The sequence below is a fragment of the Mytilus edulis genome, chromosome 9 (genome assembly GCF_963676685.1).
Source record: "Mytilus edulis chromosome 9, xbMytEdul2.2, whole genome shotgun sequence".
Lineage (NCBI taxonomy): Eukaryota > Metazoa > Mollusca > Bivalvia > Mytilida > Mytilidae > Mytilus > Mytilus edulis.
The window spans coordinates 63184629-63209277 of NC_092352.1; the positions used below are offsets into that span (position 1 = coordinate 63184629).

Sequence of the window (24649 nt, forward strand, 5' to 3'; positions counted from 1 at the left end):
CATACACTGCCATCTTATATATTCAGAATCTCATGATAGTCATTAGCTCAATTTGTTGTGAAAGCCAACTGCCCATAGTAATCTTTTGATGGTGAAAGCTCTTCAACAGATCAAGACCCCCTTGCTTTTGATTTTTTTTTTTGGAGGGGGGAAGGGTTGCCTTTTTAAATCTTAATGCACACAATAGTGTCACAGGCTACATAAACAAAATAATAGCCAAATTTCAAGCTCAATATACAAATTATTCTATTTGTTAATTTTCTATTTTCCATCATATTATCGTTTAACACAAAACAAGAAAATTAACAATAATATGATGGAAAATAGATTCAAACGTCATTATTTACTTTTAGATATAGAAAGATGTGGTATGAGTGCCAATGAGACAACTCCTTCAATGTCACAATTTATTAATGTATGTCTGTAGGGTTTCTGTCTTTCAAGGTAGACATGAATGTGTTTTTATTTTTATTATCTTCATCACCATAATATAAAAATCAAAAATGCTTGCTTCTCCCTAAAACATATACAGTATTAATTTAGTTCAGATAAATATTATAACAGTTAAAGGGAGATAACTCAGTTTTCTTATACACCTGTACAACCAGATTGGTCTAGAAATGTCCACATTATTTATTATTTTTAGTGACATATATTTAAATCCAGATAAATGGAATTTGTAAAAATTATGGATGATTTATGACAGTAGGTGAGTTAACTTATAGTAAGTGTAATAGTGAGAAGGGTAATTAGTACTGTTTGTAAAAATGATAATCCCCCATTTCATTATAAGTCATTGTAGAACACAATTCTTTTTATCATTTGGTGTTCCTTTAAATTATTTAAGATAACTTGAATATTCTATATGTGACACGCATTGTAAGTAAAGCAAGTAAACAGGGAAAAAAGGGGTGGAAATTTTATGTTACCTTCCAGTGATGGTTATTATTTTATATGCAAGGAAATGTTATGTGAATGTTATGTGAAATTTTGTCTGTAATATTGGACAGGATAAAAATGTTCTCCTTTCAATTATTACAAAAATAAATTCTGCACAATTTTTTGAAATGTGACAATATTTAACAAAGACTATTAATAGCAGAAATCAATGGTGGTATTACAGGGGTAGACCTACTAATTAAAGGTTTGACAATATCAACAACATTCACAGTGTATAATAATCCAATATATTTATGGTTTTCTCAAGAGTTTACAACCAATATAATTGGAGGGGGCCAAGCAAAATAAATGAAGCCTTCTAAACTAAAGTGTCATCAGGGGCGGATCCAGAACCTTGATGTCTGGGGGGGGGGGGGGGGGGCACCATGAAACCAAAATTTTAGATTTTTTAGAGATGTATATACGGTATATATGCGAGTGTGAGTGTTTTGTTTTTTGGTTGTTGTTTTTTAAAAGGGGGGAGGGTCAGATCATCGTTTCTATATCTCTATATTTCTAGATTTTTTTTAATGTTTTTACTATTTCACTTTATACTTTCTTTTCCTAATAATTGATCTGTTATTATATTTGTCCTCAACATGCATCAAATATTTGCCACTGGACGTTAAACAACATACAATCAATCAATATTTTCTTCATCACCTCTATATTTTTTTGGCCTTGCTTCCAGACTTACTTTTTTGTACATTATTCTAATATCTGTAAAACACCTTCATATCCTTACAAATATTGTGACCTTTTTTAGCCTCATACATGTACATGGCAATTGAATTTGAAACAATAAAAATAAACAAATATAACTGTATGCTCTGGCATTTAAAGAAATGATTAAGTCCCAGATTCAGTTCCAAAATAGATCTTAGGAAAATAATTTAGCACTTTATTAATGATTTTTTTTATAAGAAAATGTCAATTCATCATGTTTTTCCTAAACCGGTGAAAAAAAGGGGGTCTGACAAATTGTCGATTTCCCTTGAAAATAAGAGGGAAGTAAATAGGACATTCCATTCCATTTAAAAAACAAACATGTATGGTATTAAAAAATAAATGATTTGATTTGTTGCTGAATAAATTCACAAAAAGACCGTTTTGAAGAGAGAAAAAACAAAAATTCTAAACAAAATAGTTGTGAGTATTGTATTTTGGAATGGAGAGAAACTCAGAACCTTAATATAGATGTATACCAACATTATCGACATAAACATATAATTTAATTGTACCTATTCTTTAAAAACACAGATCAGAAGTTTCATCTGGTAATCGATTTTAATCTGTATTGTATTATAAACCAATAAATAATTCATACTATTCCAATCAACATGTAAATGTATTTTCCATAATTTAAGCTTGCAAAGAGAAATTAAAAACACACAAAGGTGTCAATATTTACACACCCATCGATAAGTTGTCATAAATCACACATGTGGACGCTGGCATTAATTAATAAGAAGTCAAATCAAGCTGTGATTCATTTCCGCTCTAGAAATAAAAAAGATTTAGTAGTAATAAAATTATGTTAAAATTTTGTTTTGGTGACCTGAACTGGGGGGGGGGGGGGGTGGGGGGGGGGGGGGGGGGGGGGAAGGCTATCATATTTTTTTTTCTTTGACGCCTACAGAGACATATATATATACACATATTTCACGGAGTTGCCAATCTCTGTGTATATAGTCTATGTCTCTGACGCCTACTAGGCGTCAAAGTAAAAATTTAAAATAGCCTTCCAAGATGTCATAATTACATTTTATTTGGACTAAGACCTTTATAAATGCCTCTGGCCTATGCACAGGCACTTAAATTGTTTCTATCCATAGGAAGGTCGACTATACATATAAATATTTATATGGATAGTCGACCTTCCTATGGCTATGGATAGAAACAAGTGCCTGTGGGCCTATGCCATACTTCCATACATGTGTAACACACCTCAATTACAATATAGACATCAAACTTGTTTACTACAAAAAACATTTACAATATTGTAAAAGCTTTCACATTTGTTTTGCTTGCCCTATAGGCTCTGTCTGTTATATACACTATTTGGGTTATGTCCCTTATCTTATTACAGAACGGACATTCGTCTCAACTCGGCCGATTCCGTACCCTCATCTAACAAGGAGCGTAGCGGATTCAAACGAGGATTGCCGAATGACAGAAGGGGTTATTGTTATCGAAAACTCGCTGATCTATTATCAAACGAATTTCATCTCTCTAACATCCCAATCCTAGAGGCGGATTTAGGGGGGGGGGGGGGGGGGCAGGTGGCCCGCCACCCCCCTTTTTTGGGAAAAAAAATTTGGTTGCTTATATAGGGAATCACTCAAGCGTGACTGGAGCGGGCCCCCACTTAGGTCAGTCAGTGGGCCCCCACTTATGAAAATTTCTGGATCCGCCACTGAATCCCACAGGATTTATCATTATTAAGAACACTAAGAAGATAGACAATATTACCTGACATCATTTTCAATAATCTTATAGTTCTTGTTGTTTTGAAATTGGGATTTCTCCGGCGTTATTGGTCTACTACTGTTATCCAATCATTTTAATATACCATAGACAATTAATGAAGAGAATTCGGCATAAAAAATATCAAACCCTAGCTGACACTTTAACTATAAAATATGCATTCTCTAAGTCAGGAACCGTTTCATTAGTGCATTTCACAATTATTTTATGTTTTTTTAGCCAAAAAAGGTCAACAACAAAAAAAATCACCTCGCTCCGCTCGGCCAAAGATATTCTACGTCCCCTCTTTCAAATATCCTGGAAACGCCCCTGGGAAGTAATGATCAGTAATGTATGATGAAATATGTTTCAGTTGCTGCAGAAATTAACGTTATACCTTCTTCTTTCTTGGTAGCACAATTTTGAAGGTTAGGGAGCTTGATTTCCAGGGGGGTTAGGATGAATGCATACATGATAATTACAGGGACTTTCTATACTATTATCAATTCCTTGTTTATTGACCACAGCGGTCACTGAAGTGCTGTTCGTCAAATGATTAGGAAGCACAGGAACACATATATATAAAACTGTTCCCAGGGTAGCCGCAATACACAGTTCGGAGTAAGGTTTGGAAATTCGGCCCCCGGTGAATTTGTTCAAGAAGAAATTAAGTTGGTTTGTAATGACGTTAGATAGCTGAAGAATTATATAAATTTTAAAAGGGTTTATATGAACATAAAGATAGCATTTCGCATGTTTTATTGTGTATTTTGACAGTCATATCACATGTATATATCCATACCGCCGTACAGGAATTATTGACGGGTGTTTTATACATTTAATAGAAAATATGGTCTAAAGTATAAATTCATTTCATTTGAGTGACACTTTTTCTAAAACCATTGACATTTATCTATCTAGATATCAGAATAAAAACATAAGATTTTTTTATAAAACATAACGTCGCTGGGCTTCTAAAATGTCGATATATATGACTTTTTTGGCTAAAAATACTTTTTGACACCAATGGTCTGGGCGGGAGGAAATCTTTGGTATTACAAAATAGCATATAGTTAGACCAATCAAAATGTGTGAAATAAGACATATTACAAAATTGCCAATGTCAGTTGATTGTAAAGTTTGCTTCCAAAATGTTGTATGAAAACTTGAAAATCGTTGTAGAATGGCTTTGGGAAAAAAATAATTGTACATTTCTTTATTTCTGTGAAAATAATTTAAGTTCTTTGATAATCCAGAAATGTCAACGTTTTTATTTCACTGCTATTTACAAAAATGTTCAAGTTCATATACGACATTTTGGAAGCATGCATTTTGCCAAAATTTTCAAAGCCTGTTTGTGAGATATTTTTTTCTTGAACAATTTGTAATTTACAACATTTTAGAAGCCCAGCGACGATAAGATTTTTTAATAAAACATAATTTCGATAAAATTGATTTGAACAGTTTGACCGTATAAATTTTTTTTTTTAAACCGCGTCAATAATTTGCATTGTAATACTGTGGAAAATTGTTCTTCAGCAATAAATCTACCAACAAATTGAGTTTATTGCATACCCGCAATGCAATTTTCTTAGTGGACAAATTTATCGGGGCCGAATAGCAAAACCCGAGGATACTCCTAACTGTAGGCCTATACTGCTAACTACAGCGCAGCCGCTCGACTGTACATCTTGAGCGCTAGACTTGTTTTCTCTAGTGCTTATTCCAGCTCTTCGGCGCTAGAACTTAAATCTCTATTTCTAGGCTTTAAAACCCACTACAGTCTTTAGGATCTGTACCAATAAACCTTCAGGACTCAATCATACAAAATTAATGTCATTAAAAACAAGCTATAATGACAACCACTATTCAATGGGTTAACGAATTTTTGACGGTCGTATCTGCTGGACAATTTATTAGCTAGTTGGAAGTTTTATTTGACAGAAAATCTCAACATTGTTGAATGTTACAGAATATCACAACCTGACATACTTTATAACATATTTAGCTGAATAAAATTATATTTGTAAAGAAATAGAAAAATCTGTTATTAGATAAAGGAAGGTGTGGTATGAGTGTCAATGAGACAACTCTCCATCCAAGTCACAATTTATAAAAGTAAACCATTGTTAGTCAGGGTATGGACTTCAACACTGAGCCTTGGCCAATTTATCTTCTTGATAGTTTGTACCAGAAAAGCGACAAAAGTCGCAGGCTCGACAAAAATGCAAGTTATTCACTTCACAACACTAGGGACTATATTGTAAGGACCCTATGATATTGATAAAGAAATCCAAAATCGATCGGTTTTCTGTCAAATTCCTTAAAGATCGTCTAATTGTTATAAATTTAATAACACTCAACGTTACCTTGATCTTAATTTATTTTAATAATCAAGAGTTCTGTTAATAGCTGCTAAAACTTACCGAAAGGAATTTCCTTTAGATCATGAAATCTATTATAGGCAGCAAAACTTGTTCTTTATTTTTAGATTTAGGTATATCAGAAAGTTGATGAACCAGGGTTGTGTCAAAGAACGTCTTGTTCTATTTATTTTTTTAAATACTTCATCGGCCGATACCAAGACCTTGTTAATAATTATTCACTATCAACTTACAGTTTGTGTAATTTTGGTCTTTTGTGGATAGTTGTCTCATTGGCAATCATACCACATCTTCTTTTTTTTTATATTTACAAATAATACATGATGGTCTTGAAGTATAGATTATGGGTACTAACGTTGTCCTTTTTATTTGTCTTTATGTGTTTCTAACCATTACTATACTTTAATCATGGCTTAGCCTCGGTATTTATACATATTGTGCTGTGTTTTTGTATTGAATGTTTGTCTTTCATTTTGCCAATATACTTTGTTTATAGAGTGTCTCGTTACCATTTGTTTTTCTTTTTTTTTTAACTAGTTATTTTTAGAGTGATTAAGATTATAACACAATTGTGGTTGTTTGATAATTTACCTATCATATGTCTTTGTTTAACTCACTCATTGTTGCCAATATATTGGAATTCTCTGCGAATGTCATACATGTGAGAGGTTTATAGCTAGCTATAAAATCAGGTTCAATCTACAAATTTCTACATAAGGAAATGCCTGTACCAAGTCAGGAATATGACAGTTGTTTTCTGTTCGTTTGATGTATTTGTGCTTATGAGTTTGCCATTTGATTGAGGACTTTCCATTTTTAATTTATCTTGGAGTTTGGTATTTTTGGTATTTTCCTTTTCAGATACAATTTAATTCTTTTTAATACGCATTGTCTTTCTATGCAAACTTTGAAAAAAGCAATTTGTAATTGTGTACCAAGATTCGTTCAACAGCAACACTTATCGCTGAACAACTATATATTTCATAGATATCATGTGCAAAGTGGTGAAAAGTTGTGAAATGACATAGACGGTTATATTATTCAATTTCCAGTAGTATTTGATAACTGTTAGATTTTGACCGTGTGAATGAAGTAAATGCAGGGGAAATTGAATCTTCCACTTTAGAGTGTTGGTATTCAACTGAGATCTTAAGTCGATAAATAAAGTTTTATAATGTATAGGTTTATTATATATATATATATTATTCATTTGAAATATATATGAAAAAAATAATATTTACATTCATATATATACTCATGTAGAAAAAAGTATACTACATGATTGCATTTTAAAATGATAAGTAAGTAGAAAATCAAATATTTCGAAACGTATGTATAATTGCTTGTATATCCAATATCTACACTTGTATTTAACCGTCCACAAATTGTAAAGCTTGTTTGTTTGCCAATACAATTACTTTTTGTTTTATGTTCTGCAGATCCGGTTACTAGTCGTACCTCAAAAAAATGAATTCACAACAATATAAATAGGGAATTGAATTCTTGAACAGGCAGTCTATGTCATTACTATACACTCATGGAACTGTAGACCCCTTAAAAATGTACTTTTTTGTGGAAAATAAATGGACGGACAAGTTTTATGAACTATATACCGAGAACCATAAACAGGTATAAGCAGATACGATGCCAGCTAAGCTTCACTGGAGTAAAAAAAAAATGACAGGCTTTACAAAAAGAAAGAAATGACAGTTATACTTAGCCTTGGCATTGTTAAAGTTTTAGTCAATGCAAATCGTTGCACATTCATGATTGTCCAAGTTTCAGATATTTATGTGACGACTGCATGAATAATAGTGAGAATAGTCTATTCCTGACTTACAGCGCAACATACAACTATCTTACAGATGTTTTTTGAGAGATATAAAAGACAAACATTACAAAAATGTTATGAGATTATCATTGACAGGATGTACTTAGGTGAGGTTTTGGAATAAGTGTCAAAAGTTCGGACTCCTTGGTGTTTTTCCATATGATACAAGGTGAAATATTTTGCCCAATAACACCTATTTATATTTTTACATGAGTATTGTAATTGAAAAACGCAGTTTATTTTATTTCATATAGTTTAATAGTTAATGTATGCAAGTTCTACTCTGTAAACTATTTTATATAAAATTATTATTTAACTGTTCTATACATTTTCAAAGCGAAGGCTATTTCAAATATTCAAATAAGTACTTTAATAAACCATAGCTGTAATACCCTACATCTATGAATAAACTATTGAACGTATCTGTGCAATAAAACTTCAGCTGTGGCCAAATGGACCTTCGATTATATGTCTAGCAAAGTTTAATAACACATCTTACAAGTTCGGACAACGATCAACCTACGTCAGCAACTTTAAAGCAGAAACTCATAAATTCTTTTGTTTGTTACAGTCAGTTAAGGGTTACTAGGACATTCCGAACTTAGTATACATGTATAAACTGATCAAGCCGCTATAGTATTTATAGCGAGTTTCTTGATATTCTATGTAAGTCTCTTGGTTTTGGAAATAATTTATTACAAGAATTTTTTTTTCTTTTTCTTTTATTTTGAAAAAAAAAAATAAAGTTTATAAGTAACTAATATTTTAAGTCAGGGGTTTAGTTTAACAGTAACAATTATTGTTATTATTTGGTATTTAACTTGAATTGTTTGTAGTATTTTATCATTGTTTTCAACTTATTTTTACTTTAAAATGTCTACTTTGAAATTATATATAACTTTGATGTTTTGTTTATTAAATAAATAGCGAGTTTCTTGATATTCTAGGTTTCAGTCGATCCAGGCCTGCCTCTATAACGACAGCATTGCCATGCACCATCATAGGCATTGTCACAGCTAGTTTCCCCACAACATGTAAAAATCAAGTACCAACTCTCACATAGTTATTTTACTGTTGAGAGTATGGGTCTACAAAGAACAATTAACTCTGCAGACTAACATACTACTACATAGCATCTACAATACGAATATCAACGTACATTATGTGTTATAATATAAGACTTAATACCACATAACAGTTCATTTGATAAAATTTAAGCAGATTCTTGATTTTCTTTCTTTTGATTTGTGACCCAAATAATATCAATGTAAATATAAGGTAAAAGTCCGAGTCAGCCTTTTCCCGCCATATTTTTATAAATCAAATATCTTGAAAAGGAGCTCCATGACCTATGAATATTCTAGCTTATTTTAATCCTCAACTTATACTCTTCAATTTTAAAGTAACAATTTTGAATTCTTGATTTATTTAATTTTACCTTAGATCACCTAAGTACATCCTAAAAGTAATGAATAGTTGCCTTTTTGGACGTATCTTTTTTTCAGATTGATATGTCAACATATAAAACTAAGAGAGTATATAATGATATTGCTATCAACATAAAGTGAAATATCAAATAAAAGTTAAAATAACGAAAATTGCAGTTTTTTTTAAGTCTTGAAATGTAAATGAACAGTTCTTTATATATCTTGCATTTTAAAAACACCCACATATGAGACCACTATGCTAAGAGCTTTCAACTGAAGTCCTCCGTCTAATATAAACTCGTCAGACCTCAATCATTCGTAAGAGTCTTTGGATTGGATCCTCAGCACTGGTTATTGAGTCGATATCCGAATGTTCATCACTGGATTCATCATGACTTTCCAATAAATCTTTAAGTTCTTGAACAGACACAAGATCATGTCTATTAGGAGCATTATTTGGCAGTACTGGAATATTTGGGAAATTTCCTGGGCAAATTATTTTATCAATATCTATATAATTTTCGACAATTTCGTGGCGCAGTGGAACAGATTCAACTTGTTCTCCAATTGCTCCTCCATCCACAGCGTCTCCACCTGTATTATTTATCTCGCGAACTTCTTTCTTGTTACGCAAGTTCGGCAGTGTATTGGTTTCAGAGTTTTCGACAGTGTCAATGGAAGGTTCGTATTTCATGTCTTTATTTTCGCTAGGATTTTGCTCTTGTGTCGTTTTACCAGTCCTTCTCCTATCTGTACTCCTGTATTCTTGATCATCAATATCGATAACAGAAATAGTATCATCATGACTAACACTAACAACCGATCTAGACTTCCGCATGACAACCCTAGTTTGTACTGGTTCTTCATCAACATATTGATGGTCGTTCGTTTGTTCAGAAGTGTTCACATCATTTTGATTGTTGCTTGTCTCTTCGGTGACAGATGTATTGCTATTTTTGGTTTGTTCTGTTTCTTGTTTAAATTCAGAAGAAACAGATTTGTCGACTTTGTTTTCTTGACTATTTCGGTCACCCTCACCAACGGTTGTGCTGTAACCAGAATCCCGTTTGTGTTCAGAGTTTTCAGTTTTTAAAACGCCCGGATTATTACTTGCAGACGCAATTTCTGGAATGGTTGAAACAGTGCTTTTCGAATTTTCGTTTTTACCTTCCTCTTCAATATTTTCATAATTTACATCTGTAATATTTGTTGTTATTTTGTCATCAACGCTATCCTTCAAAGAATTCGGCGAGTGTGTAACGTTCGCCTCAGGTTCCAAACTGCCAAACTCAGTGGCTGTTAAACTATGACCACTATTGTTTTGAACACTTTCGTTCGGCTTTGAATCTGTGGTTATCTTCGTTTTAATATCTACAGAATTTTTCAGTGTAGCTTCTGTCTTTGACAAAGATTCAGTTTTCTCTTCATTATCTCTTTCAATACTAACATGATTCAGGTGCGTTTTTGCTTCCGTTATAGTGGACCATGGATGGAGTTTAGTGGGATCTGACTTTCTGGATGGTTTAAGTGGTTCCTGAGAAGGTTTAGACATAACGCTCGAGACAGCTCTCTTATTTTGAGGTACGTTCATTATGTTTTCAAAAATATTCTTAGCTGCTCTGACCTCCACTGTATGCTCGCCTGGTGCTTCCTTTGTGTTAAATATGGAATTCTTTCTTTGTGTGCTGAAACAAAACATTAATAAAACATGTACTTTTATTCGACTATTAATTCTAACTTTATTTTAAACTTTTTCAACTAAAAGTTCAGATCTTTATTAATATAATTCTTTAAAATATTTTTAAAATGTAGTTTGTCTAGCATTTTGCATATATACGCACATTAGATATCTCCTAATATAAATGTCTTATATAATATCCAAGTTATATATGGTTGTGCTTAGGTAACACCATAAACTTGTTTAAAATCTTTGTTGAATTTCGTCACAAAGGCTAGTGTAGCGAAATATGAACGACAACTGGAACTCAGCAAAATGCACATGACTACGATAATAAGCATGTCATGACAAAACAGCTAGCAACTGACCTTTGTTTAAATATTTTACAACAAAACTTTTATTTAAGAAATTTATATTATTGAACTAAAATGTTGCGATCCCCATTTAATTTGCTTCGGATATTATGCCTTGGATAAAACGACATATAGGTGCCTGGTATGACTATATGTTCAAATGCATACTTTTCTAGTAGAAAACGTTCGTGCATATAAAGTAAACTATGTGCATATATAGAACAAGAGTGCACACACTGAAATGTCTCGCCTTCTTTACTGATCATTGATATTATGTTGATAGTCATAAATATAAAGCTTTATTACAACTGTCAAATAAACTTAACATAAACCAAGAAAAAAACTCAACACTGACCTTTGAACCATGGAAATGAGGTCAAGGTCAGACGAATCATGCCAAGCAGGCATGTACAGCTAACAATTCTTCCATACAACAAATATAGTTGACCTATTGCTTATAGTTTAAGAAAAACAGGCCAAAAACACAAACACTTAACACTGCGCAATGAACCGTAAAAATGAGGTCAAGGTAAAAAAAAAACCTGAACGACTGACATAGATCATAAAATATTTCCATACACCAAATAAGGTTGACCTAGTACATATATATTGATATACAAAATTTAGATACAAAGCTCAATAAATTAATTAAATTTGTAAAATGTAAACTTTGTAATAGTTTCAAAACATTTTGGTTGGTCAAAAGATCTGAAACCTTATCACAAGGTAATAGTAAATTAGAGAATTATTTCAACCTCAAGACTGACTTTGTAAAGGAGGCCTATTTATCAATTAAAGATTTTAGTATATGAAGAGCTATATGTAAAATGAGAATAAGTGCTCATGATCTTAAAATTGAGAAAGATAGATATAATAAAAAATACATAGAGAGAACTCAACGTCTATGTCATCATTGCTTATCACATGGATCAAATTCTATTGAAGATGAGACCCATTTTACAGTAAATTGTCCATTATATGATGAACAGAGGAAATTATTATATGATAAAGTTATAACTTTTTGTACTAATTTTAAAGAACTACCTAATGATAAGAAATATTTCTGGCTGTTCACAAATGAGCATTTACCAACTCTCATGTGCCTAGGAAATTACATTATTAAAGGGTTAGAAATAAGATCCAGATGTAAACAAAATATATGAAGTAATTTAGTATTTTATTGTTATAAGATTTAATATAATAGTTGTATAAAACACATGTTGTGTTAGGCTCTGATCCTGTTCATAACGTTAAAATATGTATTAGTTTTCTGTTTTGCTTTTTCCAATCATATTGTGTTGTAAAATGATGCCCTTTATGGGTTCTTGATTAGATTAATAAAATTCTTATCTTATCTTATCTTATCTTATAGTATTAGAAAAAAAGACAGAAACTCAAAAACTTTGATCACTGAACCATGAAAATGAGGTCAAGGTCAGATGACATCTAGTATCTGCCAGCTAGACATGTACACCTTACAATCATTTCATACACCAAATATAGTAGACTTATTGCATACAGCATAAAAAAAACAGACCAAAACACAAAAAATTAACTATAACCACTGAACCATGAAAATGAGGTAAATGTCAGATGACACCTGCCATTTGGACATGTACACCTTACAGTGCTTCCATACACCGAATATACAAGACCTATTGCTCATAGTATCTCAGATATGGACTTGACCACCAAAAACTTAACCTTGTTCACTGATCTATGAAATGAGGTCGAGGTCAAGTGAAAACTGTCTGACGGGAATTAGGACCTTGCAAGGTACGCGCAAAGCAAATATAGTTATCCTATTACTTATAATAAGAGAGAAATTAAAATTACAAAAAATCTTAACTTTTTTTCAAGTAGTCACTGAACCATAAAAGTGAGGTCAAGGATATTGGACATGTAACTGATGGAAACTTCGTAACATGAGGCATCCATATACAAAGTATGAAGCATCCAGGTCTTCCACCTTCTAGAATATGAAGCTTTTAAGAAGTTAGCTAACACTGCCGTCGCCGCCGCCGGATCAATATCCCTAGGTCGAGCTTTCTGCGACAAAAGTCGCAAGCTCGACAAAAACTATGTGCATATAAAGTTATATATGTGCATATAAAGTAACTATGTGCTTATAAAGTAACCTATGTGCATATAAAGTAAACTATGTGCATATATAGGAAAAGTATGTGCATATAAAGTAAACTATGTGCATATATAGGAAAAGTATGTGCATATAAAGTAAACTATGTGCATATATAGGAAAAGTATGCGCTTATATTGAACAAGAACTGCAGACTATATGTAAGAAGAAAAACTAATATCATTTATAAGTAAAATACGGGAAAACAAGTACAAAATTTTAACAAAATTTCCTTCAAGATGCTAACTTTTGATCAATAAAAAGCTTCTGTCCCAGTTTGGTACAAATTCAGGATAGTTAAACAAAGTTATCGAAAATTTAAAAAAAAAATTAACCACAGAGTGAATATAATGTTTCCTGGTAGAAAAAAAATGTATGTCCATTTATAAGTAAAATATGGGAAAACAGGATTTTTTTTTACAAAATTTACTTCTGGATACTATCTTATGATAATAAGCAAGCTTCTGTCCAAGTTTGGTAGAAATCAAGGATAGTTTAAGAAAGTTATTAACTTTTAAAAACTTTACAGCAGATTCCAACGAGTATGAAGCTACAGGTACATTCTTTGGTTAGCTTCCTTGCTAGCTCAACCATGAAATGATCATTACCTTAAAATTGGGAGGAGCATAGCACCAATTCATCATCCAATGAAAACACTCATATCAATGGCCTGTTTATAATACGTATGTTTCATACAAACAGGTTTACCTACATGTAAACAACTTTGCAAATTAAATTTTATTTCTTATAGTCTTTGATTGAATTAAAAAATTCTTAGTATTACAATAAATTAGAAGCGGAGTTACGGTTTATGTTTTGTTCAAGGATGATAATATTTAGTGTTGATTCAACGCTAAACAAATAGAAATTCTATAGAAAATTCACAGCATTTCCCTTGTGCTCTCAAATTTGGCAAATTGGTACCTGATAGATGGAGGATTATTGCAAGCAGTGCTAGCAATGATTTCCTTAAAACAAGTTTATAAATTTAGATATTGGTTTAAACAAATATAAATATTGACCAATTCAAGTACACCTTCTAGGGTGCGCTCGACTTTCGTGACTTAGCACGATTTTTAAAATTTAATAAAAGGTTGTTTAGGATTTGTTGTAAACTATAAACGCTAGCACATCATAGAAAATCAAGTGAGTAATCTATGCTTAAAATTTTATAACAAAAATAACTGGATTTTCGACAAAAATCTTGGTTTATTTGCCACAAAATCCCGTTTAACTTCAAAAATGCAATGAAACTATAAATATTAATGCTTGCTCGAAGTTTCGCCTTTCACAGTGAAGATACTATTCTGAACGCTATTCGGAAGTCGCGATTTTCGAAGCGAGAACTTTTAGGATCACATTTTAAATTTGATGGGTGTATACTGAATTAAACGGTAAGTTGATCATCTGTACATTGCTTAATGATTAATTCAGCCGACATCGATATTCTCAAATGGTTTAGAATTAAATTCCGCACATTCAATATTCATGTCTTTGCCTTAATCAAGAGTTTTTCAAGTGCATCACTAAGAAAAATCAGTCGGCGAACCTAAAAACAATCTTTTTGCCCTCTTAGTGTACAAAAAAAAATGTGGTATGATTGCCAATGAGACAACTATCCACAAAAGACCAAAATGACACAGACATTAATAACTATAGGTCACCGTACGGCCTTCAACAATGAGCAAAGCCCATACCGCATAGTGAGCTATAAAAGGCCCCGATAAGACAATGTAAAACAATTCAAACGAGAAAACTGTCTTTTTGAAACTCAATTGTACACCACTTTGTCAAGCGGGGGGTTATAGTGATAAAGAAGTCCGTCTTTCCGTTCGTCCGTTGGACCGGTACAATATGTTTCGCCGGTTTTGTAAGCGCATCTCCTCATAAACGACTTGATATACATTGGGGGTTCCGGCCATTTTTAAATGGGGAGGGGTCCAATCCAGGAGAAAAGGGGATTCCAAATATATGTTCCCATACAAATGAATGGAAAGTTAAAAAAGGGTTTCAAACTGCCGGATCCCCTTTTTTTTAATCCGTCACTGATATAACTATTAATGAATCTTATTCGGATTCCTTTTCATAAATGATAATGACTGTATTGTGTACCGTCTATTTCGAATTTTAGTAAAAATCTTTTATGGGGTTACTTTATATAAGATACGGACTTGAACATTACATTATATGGGGGGACCCATCAGGTATTTCCAACACCTCCTAAACCAATCATTAAAGTTTTCTGAAATTGCTCCATTTTTACTCGATTAATGCATTAAGGACCTTCTATTTCTGTAAACTTACCAAAATTATATCACATGAATTATCCCCCTACGCAAAGCTGTCTTTATCCATTTTTTGTTATTTTATAAGACAAGCTTGATTTATGTTATCATCAATTGGTCAACGGCGGACGGTGTAAATAATCTTTAAAAATGTAATAGCTAAACAGATAACTGTAACGATACACTATTAGTCCACAAGCGAATCATGTTTTACTTTTTAGGCATTTGATTTTAAATAAGACTGATGGAACAAAAATACAATTATTTTGCCGTCTAAAAAATTCATCAGAAATATATTTGTATTGTCTGATGAAAGTAATTGCACGTTATAGTTCCCTGGATAGTTCATAATATCACATATACACGTATATACCTTCAAATTGCTGTTGTTTTTTCTTCAAAATCACGACTGGTCATACAGTCAAAAAATCTGAAATCGCTTCTAGAATACAGTCAGTTCTAGACTGATCGTACAGTAATTTATTTTGGGATCCTAAAGGAAAACATATTTTTTATGGGAAATACGAATATTTTACTTAAATACGAAAAGAATATTGAAACAGTATATATTTAACTGTAAACTGATGCACATATTTGAAATAAAAGATTATTTGCTTTGTACTACGAGAGCAAAATTGTCCATCGATTTCACTTTTTTCTACCAAGTTGATGTGATGCACACGTATATTTTATATTATAATGCATGTTTTTGTTACAGTTACTCATATTTATGATGCTATATGTACCTTGAAGATGTTCAAAGCACTTTGTAGATATAGGAGTAAACAAATGATGAGAAAAGTTACCGCAGGCAAAACCGTCCTGTTAGCCAGTTGGAAATCATCGCTTCGAAAATCGCGACTTCCGGATAGCGTACAGAATAGTATCTACACTGTGCTTTGTATATGTACAAAATGGCCCATCTCTTATTCACTATCTTTGCTGTTTTTATGCTATTGTAGTTTGACAAATTCCTAATTCAAAGGCAACAGAAGAATATTTACGCCGTGATTGTACCATTGTAAAGTACATTCACATAACTGTATTTATAAATTAACTGAGTAATTGATTGAAATAAAATTGGCAAATCAAACACACCTACAACATGCTTGTGAATTTGCTTATACTTATCTATAAATAAATTTACATTGAAAACTTATTTTTATACTGACTTGTAAAACTAGTTTTACAATGTTTATATTCTGTCACTAATTCTGATTGGTTCTCTGTTTAACTATTGACTCCACCAAAGGTTTGTTTACCTTACCTAATAATGATTTCATGGTTGAGCTAGCAAGGAAGCTAACCAAAGAATCTACCTGTAGCTTCATACTCGCTGGAATCTGCTGTAACCACAGAGTGAATGTAATGTTTGCTGGCAAAAAAACTAAGTTCATTTTATAAGTACAATACGGGAAAACAGGATTTTTATTTTACAAAATTTATATCTGGATACTGTCTTATGATCATACATAAGCTTCTGTCTAAGTTTGGTAGAAATCCAGGATAGTTTAAGAAAGTTATTAATATTTCAAAAACTTTAACCACAGAGTGAATATTTGTGGACACCGCCGCCGCCGCCGACGACGGAGTGTATAATCGCTAAAATTTAGTATCGCTTTTTCGACAAAAGTCGAAGGGTCGACAAAAACATTTATATATATGTTTACATCAGGCATTTACGGCGTTCCATATCTTGACATAAGGTATTCATATTCTTTCATGCAATATTTCGGTAAACAAACTATGTTTTGACACTATGTGTTACATACATTTTACCAAATTTTTGTTAATAATATTTTGTCTTTACTTACATGTAATATGGTTTTGACATTACGTAATGATGTTTTAATATAACTCAATATGGAATAGTCATTACTTAATAATATTTCGATATTACACGATATGGTTTCGTATTGACTTGATGTAGTTTTGTCATTACTCGATGTGGTTTCACCATTATTACATATGGTTGTGTCATTAGTCAATGTGGTTTTAACATTACTTGATGCCTTAATTTCTTCTCCCGAATTAGAATGATTTAAAATGAATTATGCATGCGCACTAATCTACATATCTTTCACACACAACACTTACCTCTTTATCGGTTCACTATAAGTTGTGGTACATTTTGAGTATTCTGTCAATTTTTGCACCCATTCATCGCATTTCTCATTCGATTCTGCAGTCTGAAACAGGATGTATAGTTCAAATAAATATTTGTGATCATATTTTCGGCCTAATTAACTAGTTTGTCAAATTTTATTACTTTCTGAAGCGTACAGCGCGTTTTAAAGGGTTTAAAACCGTTTGATGTTAAATTTTGACATTGGAACTGGACATATGATGTCATACTGGTATGTTCAAAAGACTAGAATAACAGATTTTTTTTAACAACATGAAAATGTTAACCATATTAGAATAAGGTATCAAAACGTGTGAGAATTGCATATCGCTTGATATCCACCGTTCTAGTTATTTCATTTAAATAGTAACAATTAATGAACTCGTCAAACGCTCGTTTATTATCATATTGAAATTGAATAACTTGATTTGATAGCTAACTCGAATAATTATGAATCCTATAGCGGCTTATAGCATATCAAGGCAAAAGTAGCAATTATTAGATCGGTGGAATATAACGACTGACATTATTCTGATTAGTTGATATTCAGCGATATCCAATGCTATCTCGTAGCAATCTAATTAAAAACCTATCTCTCATCGCTCCCGTTTTCTGATATGTCGTGTGGGATCTCGTAGTGAAATCTATAAAGATTTTCTAAGGAGAGGTATACCAAAGAGACATTCAAACTCATAAGCTGAAAATAAAACCGACAACGCCATGAATAAGAAAAGGAAAAAAGACTAACAACAGTACACAAAACACAACATAGAAAACATAGACTTAGCAACACGAGTTCACCAAAAGTGGGGGTGATATCAGGTTCTAAGTACCAAGTAACTTAAATCATCAAACCAAAATAGTATATCAAGAAAAACAAAAGTAACACGCTGAAATGTTCCGCCTGCTTTACTGACCATTGCTGTTATGCTGATAGTCCTTTAATATAAAGCTTTACTACAAGTATCACATAAACTTAACATGACCCAAGAAATGAGGTCAAGGTCAGAAAAATTAAAGCAAAAATACATGTTCACCTAACAATCATTCCATACACCGGATATAGTTGACTTGTTGCTTATATAGTTTCCATACACCGGATATAGTTGACTTGTTGCTTATATAGTATACAAGAAACAGATCAAAGCCTGAAAACTTTATATTGACCAATGAATCATTGAAATTAGGCCAAGGTTAACTGGTATCATTCAGACAGACATATACACCTTATAAGCATTCCATAGTACATCAAATATAATTGAATCATTGTAAACATTATTAGGAAAACAGACAAACAAACAAAAAACTGAACTCTAACAACTGACCCATGAAAATGATATATATAAATAAGAAATTACTCAACTTTTTGTGAAACTAAATACGTCCGTCTTCACAGCTAAGTAAGACGTGCATGCACGGATTTTCTTCTCATTAAATGTAATGTATATACATGATTTTCAAATGGTAATAAGTTTTTCCTCGTCAGTAAAACGAAATGTACTATTAGTACATTTAATAGAAAAATAGAATACAATCGATTTTTACCGCACGTAAAAAAAAACTCGTAGTAAAAGGAATTTAATTAAAATGAACGATTTACTTCCTTGTTATATGAAATATGTATTGTCGCATCAGTAATCATAACGACCATTCGTTTAATGCTGATATCAAATAATAAAAGTAACTAGGTCATTGAGACGGCAACATAACGACACAAAAACAAAACACAAATTGAGGTTAACTTATATTTTTTTATTATAAAAAAATCTACACATTATGTGAAGATCTAAATCAGTCTGATTGTAGAAAATTGCAAATAAATTTACTGCGCTTGGTCTCATTTTCGCATTTACAATATAAACCATTTATTCGGATCCGTTTCTTGTTTCCAGCTTATATCGCGCGCGACATTTAACACTTGCGTTAATCCAACCTCCCTTGAGTTTTAGATTAGTTGAAAGTTTCCTCCAACCTCCCCTGGTTTCCAACCATTCAAATGTTTGCTACACACTTGCCTAAATCAGACCTCCTTTGAGTTTTAGGTTAGTTGAAAGATTCCTCCAACCTCCCCTGGTATCAAACCATTTCAAATGTCTGCTACACACTTGCATTAATCAGACCTCCCTTGAGTTTTAGGTTAGTTGAAAGTTTCCTCCCACCTCCCCTTCTTACAAACCACATTATAATGTCTGCTGCTGTTGTTTTAATTTTTAATTTGAGGTGGTCCAATAAATTGAACTCATTTTCGAATTTACTTTGACGAACTTCAGCATAAATTGTTACCAATCAAGCACATTGACTTCTGCTATTAACCATGTCAGATCTCCTCATTTACATATATAAAGTGAATAATATTATGACCGCTAGTGCCTACATTAGTTATTGTTTGTTATGTATTGTCTACAACTTGATTCTTAATTAACACTACACTATTAAGCAACCAAATTCCATAAAGAGAATAAAAGATTGACAAATGAAGTAAAATGACTTGTTACTTGTAAACCAGACCAGTCAGTTCTGTGTCGTCTTGTGTATTTTGGAAAAGCCCATAAAAGAAGCAAAAAAATCACGCAAAATATATAATTTGTAAATTTTGAAATGAAGTTCCTTCTTAATTTTTTTTAATTTTTTTTTTTATCATGCCGTATCTGTATGTCGCTTTATAATGTATCATTTTAATGTAACTAAATGAAAAATAAACACTTTAAGTTTTATCGTCTCAAACACTGCATACATGTTCATCAATTATTCAAGATAATACTTACTGCGATCGTGCACTATTACCCTTTAAATTGTTACAGGTAAACGAATATTTTTGCAATTCATAAATTAAACTAAGTATATTTTTTGTTATAGATACGGCAAATGTTCTCAATGGAACGTGTTTAAAAAAAAACTACCCTGACATTACATCAACTTCCTCATGACAAGTTACTAGACAATGAACAAATGTGATTTACTTGTATGTCGTGACAGTTCAAATCGATTGTTAGTTTTATAGTAGTACACACATGTATAAATTCTATTTATGTAATCATATTTGTATAAACAGAACCTAACATTAAAATCCCCCGTTTGTCCTGCTGTCATTAACATTATATATAAGTAAGGCCGTTAGTTTTCTCGTTTGAATTGTTTTACATTGTCTTATCGGGGCCTTTTATAGCTGACTATGCGGTATGGGCTTTGCTCATTGTTGAAGGCCGTATGGTGACCTATAGTTGTTAATGTCTCTGTCATTTTGGTCTCTTGTGGACAGTTGTCTCATTGGCAATCACACCACATCTTCTTTTTTATATGTACGATTTCCCCTTGACGAAATGAAGTATGTGAAAATCTGAAAACATCTTCATCCCGTTTACAGTTTATACGTGTCATTTTTTTACCTCTTTCCCAGAATCTGTCAAGTCGGTTGAGCGATCGTGGTGATTTTCATTTATGTTTATGTCACATTGTGTAACTACTAGTATTTATGATAGTTTCTAGGGAAGCGATAGCCTTTAAAAATGTTTAAAAACACAAAAAACAAAGGAGACAACGCCATGCACATGTTACTTACATATACTTGTGAATTATTTTCTGTTTTAATTTCAAACTGGCAGTTACTGGCTATTCTAACAATTTGTATATCTGAAAGGTCTATCGAACCTATACATGAAGATCTCTAAAAAAAAATGAAAAGTTAGTATTCAAATATGTGGTATGAGTGTCAATGGGACAACTCTCCATCCAAGTCACATCTTATAAAAGTAAACCATTATAGGTGAAAGTATAGTCTTCATCTTGGCTCACACCGAACAGCTAGCTCTAAAGGTCCTCAAAAATCAGTCTATCGGTTGTTTTTGTTTTTGTTTTTTTTTTGTGATGTCTTTGACTTTTGGGTTCATTGCTTTTGACTCCGGAAACTCTTCTCTAAAAATGGAGTGATATTCTTCCATTAACCAAATTTCACTATGTTATATACAATTATGGGTTAAATAAATGGTCATAAGATCACGATCGAACACTTTATTAGATTAAAGAAACAAATTACCTTGTTTTCCCTGAAGAAAGAAAGAGTAGATTCATCCAGAATGCTCCAGACCTTAGTTTTTTTACCCGGAATTAACTGAAATGAGATAAAATTGATTTTATTGATACTTCATCGAAATGTGATGTATATGATCTCAAAGTCTTTTTCCTGTTAGGAAGTAACGTTAGCTAAATATTATTCTAAAACCATACGTATAATAATGATGGCCAATATGCAATTATTTTTAAATGTTGTGGTTCAGAGTTGTATATCAAATTACTCTTGACAATAAGGGAGCTACCCTTTGATTTTTATGGGTGGGCTAGGATGAAAAATTCTGTCCTGCATTTCTTTTAATTTTTTTTTATCAGCACCCGAATTTCAAAATTTCATCACGACACGGTCATTTGTATGACATAAGAAATAAGAAATAGCCGACTTCTCAGCTGATATTTGATTTGGACACCCGAGTTTACTTCACAGTGACGGTACACGCATGTAAAGCCAACTTGAAGTAGTATGCCAATAGATACATAGAACCGTAAAACTTTACTTTTATTAAATATAAAAATAAGGAGACGTGATATGAATGCAAATAAAATATATACACTAATGACGTATGAATACATGCGAATTTGAAAACAATAACCTGTTAACATTAACTTTCCTTTCCATGTTTTCTGTAAATGATTTATTAATCCTCACGTGTACTATAGAAATGACTAATAATTATCATCATTTGTACATGTATTTTAAGTATGACACAAATTTTAAAATGACAAATGATATTATGTAACAATAGTAATATATATAATTTATTTCATTGATAAGCACTTTAAGTCCATATGGACAAAATTAATGGCAAACAAACTATACAATTATACACCTATCATACTGATATTAGACATTTATCAATTATAGACTTTTGACCAGGTTAATATATGTTATATATGAACCTGTTCAGTTATATTGACCGAGAGTAGGATGAAGTTTTCATCTATTGCTACGCAAGCTTGATTTTTTCTGTGCATTGTACACGTTTTATGTTGCAGAATATTAATTTTCATCTTGTCTTCTGCAAGGTTAAAATTTACAGCTTTTACAATACCAGGATATCAAATGGTCTTCCCCTAAATGATCACTAACTGGTGGATTTGTATAAAATCATCAAAGAGATTTTAGGAACTGACATGGTTCATTTCCTATTATAGTTAGAAACAAAAAGACTATGAGGGTAAAATGCATCACATGGAGAGCTCTGAATATTGCTATTACTTCTACGCTATTTTAGTCCTTGGTGTAGAGTTTTTTCATATTGATCATTCAATATCAGAAACATTTTTTTTTATTACCAGGACAGTTTATTTGATAAATAAAAATCGGTCTAAAAGCTATCTTTTTTGCATTACTTGCTACTAATTGAATGGTTTTAATTCTTGATTTGAGTGCCTCTCGTTAAAGACACGTTACAACTTGTACATACACATATTTTAAAGATACATGATCGTACATACTTTGTAAGATGCTTTGTTCTGCTAACAAGTACATGTCAAACCATTAAACGACCTCGATCCTATCATTCAGACACAACTTTTAAATAGATTTTAACTATTAAACACCTGAGGATACACAAAAAGACTTACCTTCCGTGTGTATCGGATTAAAATACTTTCCTTCCCGAATAAATAAACAGCTTGATACGTATAATCATTAATTTTAAAGGTTCAATCATGTGAGAATTTTATTTCGGCAAAAATCAAATCTAATATTTATGAGTTCTTCTTGTCTCCGCCTATAAATGCAAGCGGCAATGTAAAAATTACATTTCATATTTACGTGTTTTAAGAAGATATTCTCTTTCGTGGATTCAAAGAAAACACTATTCAAAATTCCAGGAAAAAGTATTAAACTGTTACCCCCTCATTTTTTCGTTAAAAAAACCCCACAAAAACTCTGATCATTCTCTTGTTATGTCGTTCAAAAGAGTCTCACGTTTGTTGCGTCTGTAGATACAAAAGAAAAGTGTTAATAGCATATTAAAATCTATTACAGCTGAAATGGTATAAATATATTTCACGGTATTTTAACATAAAACTTTTAAAATCAATATATCTATTACATACTATACTGTATTAAATAACTTGCACACACAAAGTGCATTATACATGTACATATTATATTCCAATCTGAACCTTGACAATAAATTTATTAAATAGATAACTTACAGATGGTTTTTCTAGTATCCCTTCCATTTTCAACCTGTACTGAAAATGAACTATTCAGAATTCCATTGTCACCTGGTTCTTTCTTTTAAGTCGACCACATATATTATGAAATATTTCCGAAGTTATCAAGACACTCTTGACAATGTAGTATTATAATTTATAACGACTTCCTTGTTCATTCATTTCTCCGAATGATGTCCCCTTGATATGCCAAACTGATTTAAAATAGCTTCAGAGGTCATCGATGTAGAGTTTTTGACAAATATCAATACAAAAGCCTTTTGTATCATAAGGAAATAATTGGGTACATAATTTTAGTATATTTCTTTTGATTTAGGACAACACACTTCATTTATTATATATAATAAAAATCATAAATACATTTTCAGTAAAAAAAATCCAAATGCGGTATTACCTACAAAGTTATCTGTATTCAAACAAAAGCGTTGATGGCATTTAAAAGCAAGTATTGCATCCCATTGACAAATTATTTTATTGACCCCATCACCTATCATTAACATTTCATAAAAACATTTTTATTAAACCAATTATGGACTTTATCAGGCAGGATACATAAAAATCACAAAACCTGATTTTCGTGGGTATGTATACTTGGCCTGCTTCCTTTTTTAAAAAGAATTTTGAAAAGTACAGTCTACAGTAAAAATGGTGACGTAGGTGGTATAACAATTGTTCTTTAAGATAAAAGGTTAAACTAATGCTGAGTTCACACGTAATTCGAATTCGATTCGCATGAACGAATTCGAATTAGTTTGATTCACATTCG

General features: G+C 31.9%; 2 protein-coding genes across 5 annotated transcripts in view; both read right to left on the reverse strand.

Moving 5' to 3' along the window:
• LOC139488781 (uncharacterized) overlaps nt 1–2972 on the reverse strand; it is a 67337-nt gene extending 64365 nt beyond the window's left edge. For all 4 annotated transcript variants that reach the window (XM_071274688.1, XM_071274686.1, XM_071274685.1 and 1 more), the window contains exon 1: nt 2887–2972. The gene's annotated coding sequence lies outside the window, so the exon portion shown is untranslated. The remainder of the gene's footprint in view (nt 1–2886) is intronic.
• A 4883-nt stretch (nt 2973–7855) lies between these two features.
• On the reverse strand, nt 7856–24134 carry LOC139488783 (serine-rich adhesin for platelets-like). The gene is made up of 5 exons (XM_071274692.1): nt 23863–24134; nt 21659–21733; nt 21185–21289; nt 17598–17689; nt 7856–10732 (listed from the first exon to the last, which is right to left on the reverse strand). The coding sequence occupies exons 1-5, from the start codon at nt 23887–23889 to the stop codon at nt 9349–9351; spliced, it is 1683 nt and encodes a 560-aa protein (XP_071130793.1). The 5' UTR covers nt 23890–24134; the 3' UTR covers nt 7856–9348.
• Nucleotides 24135–24649: the final 515 nt, after the last annotated feature.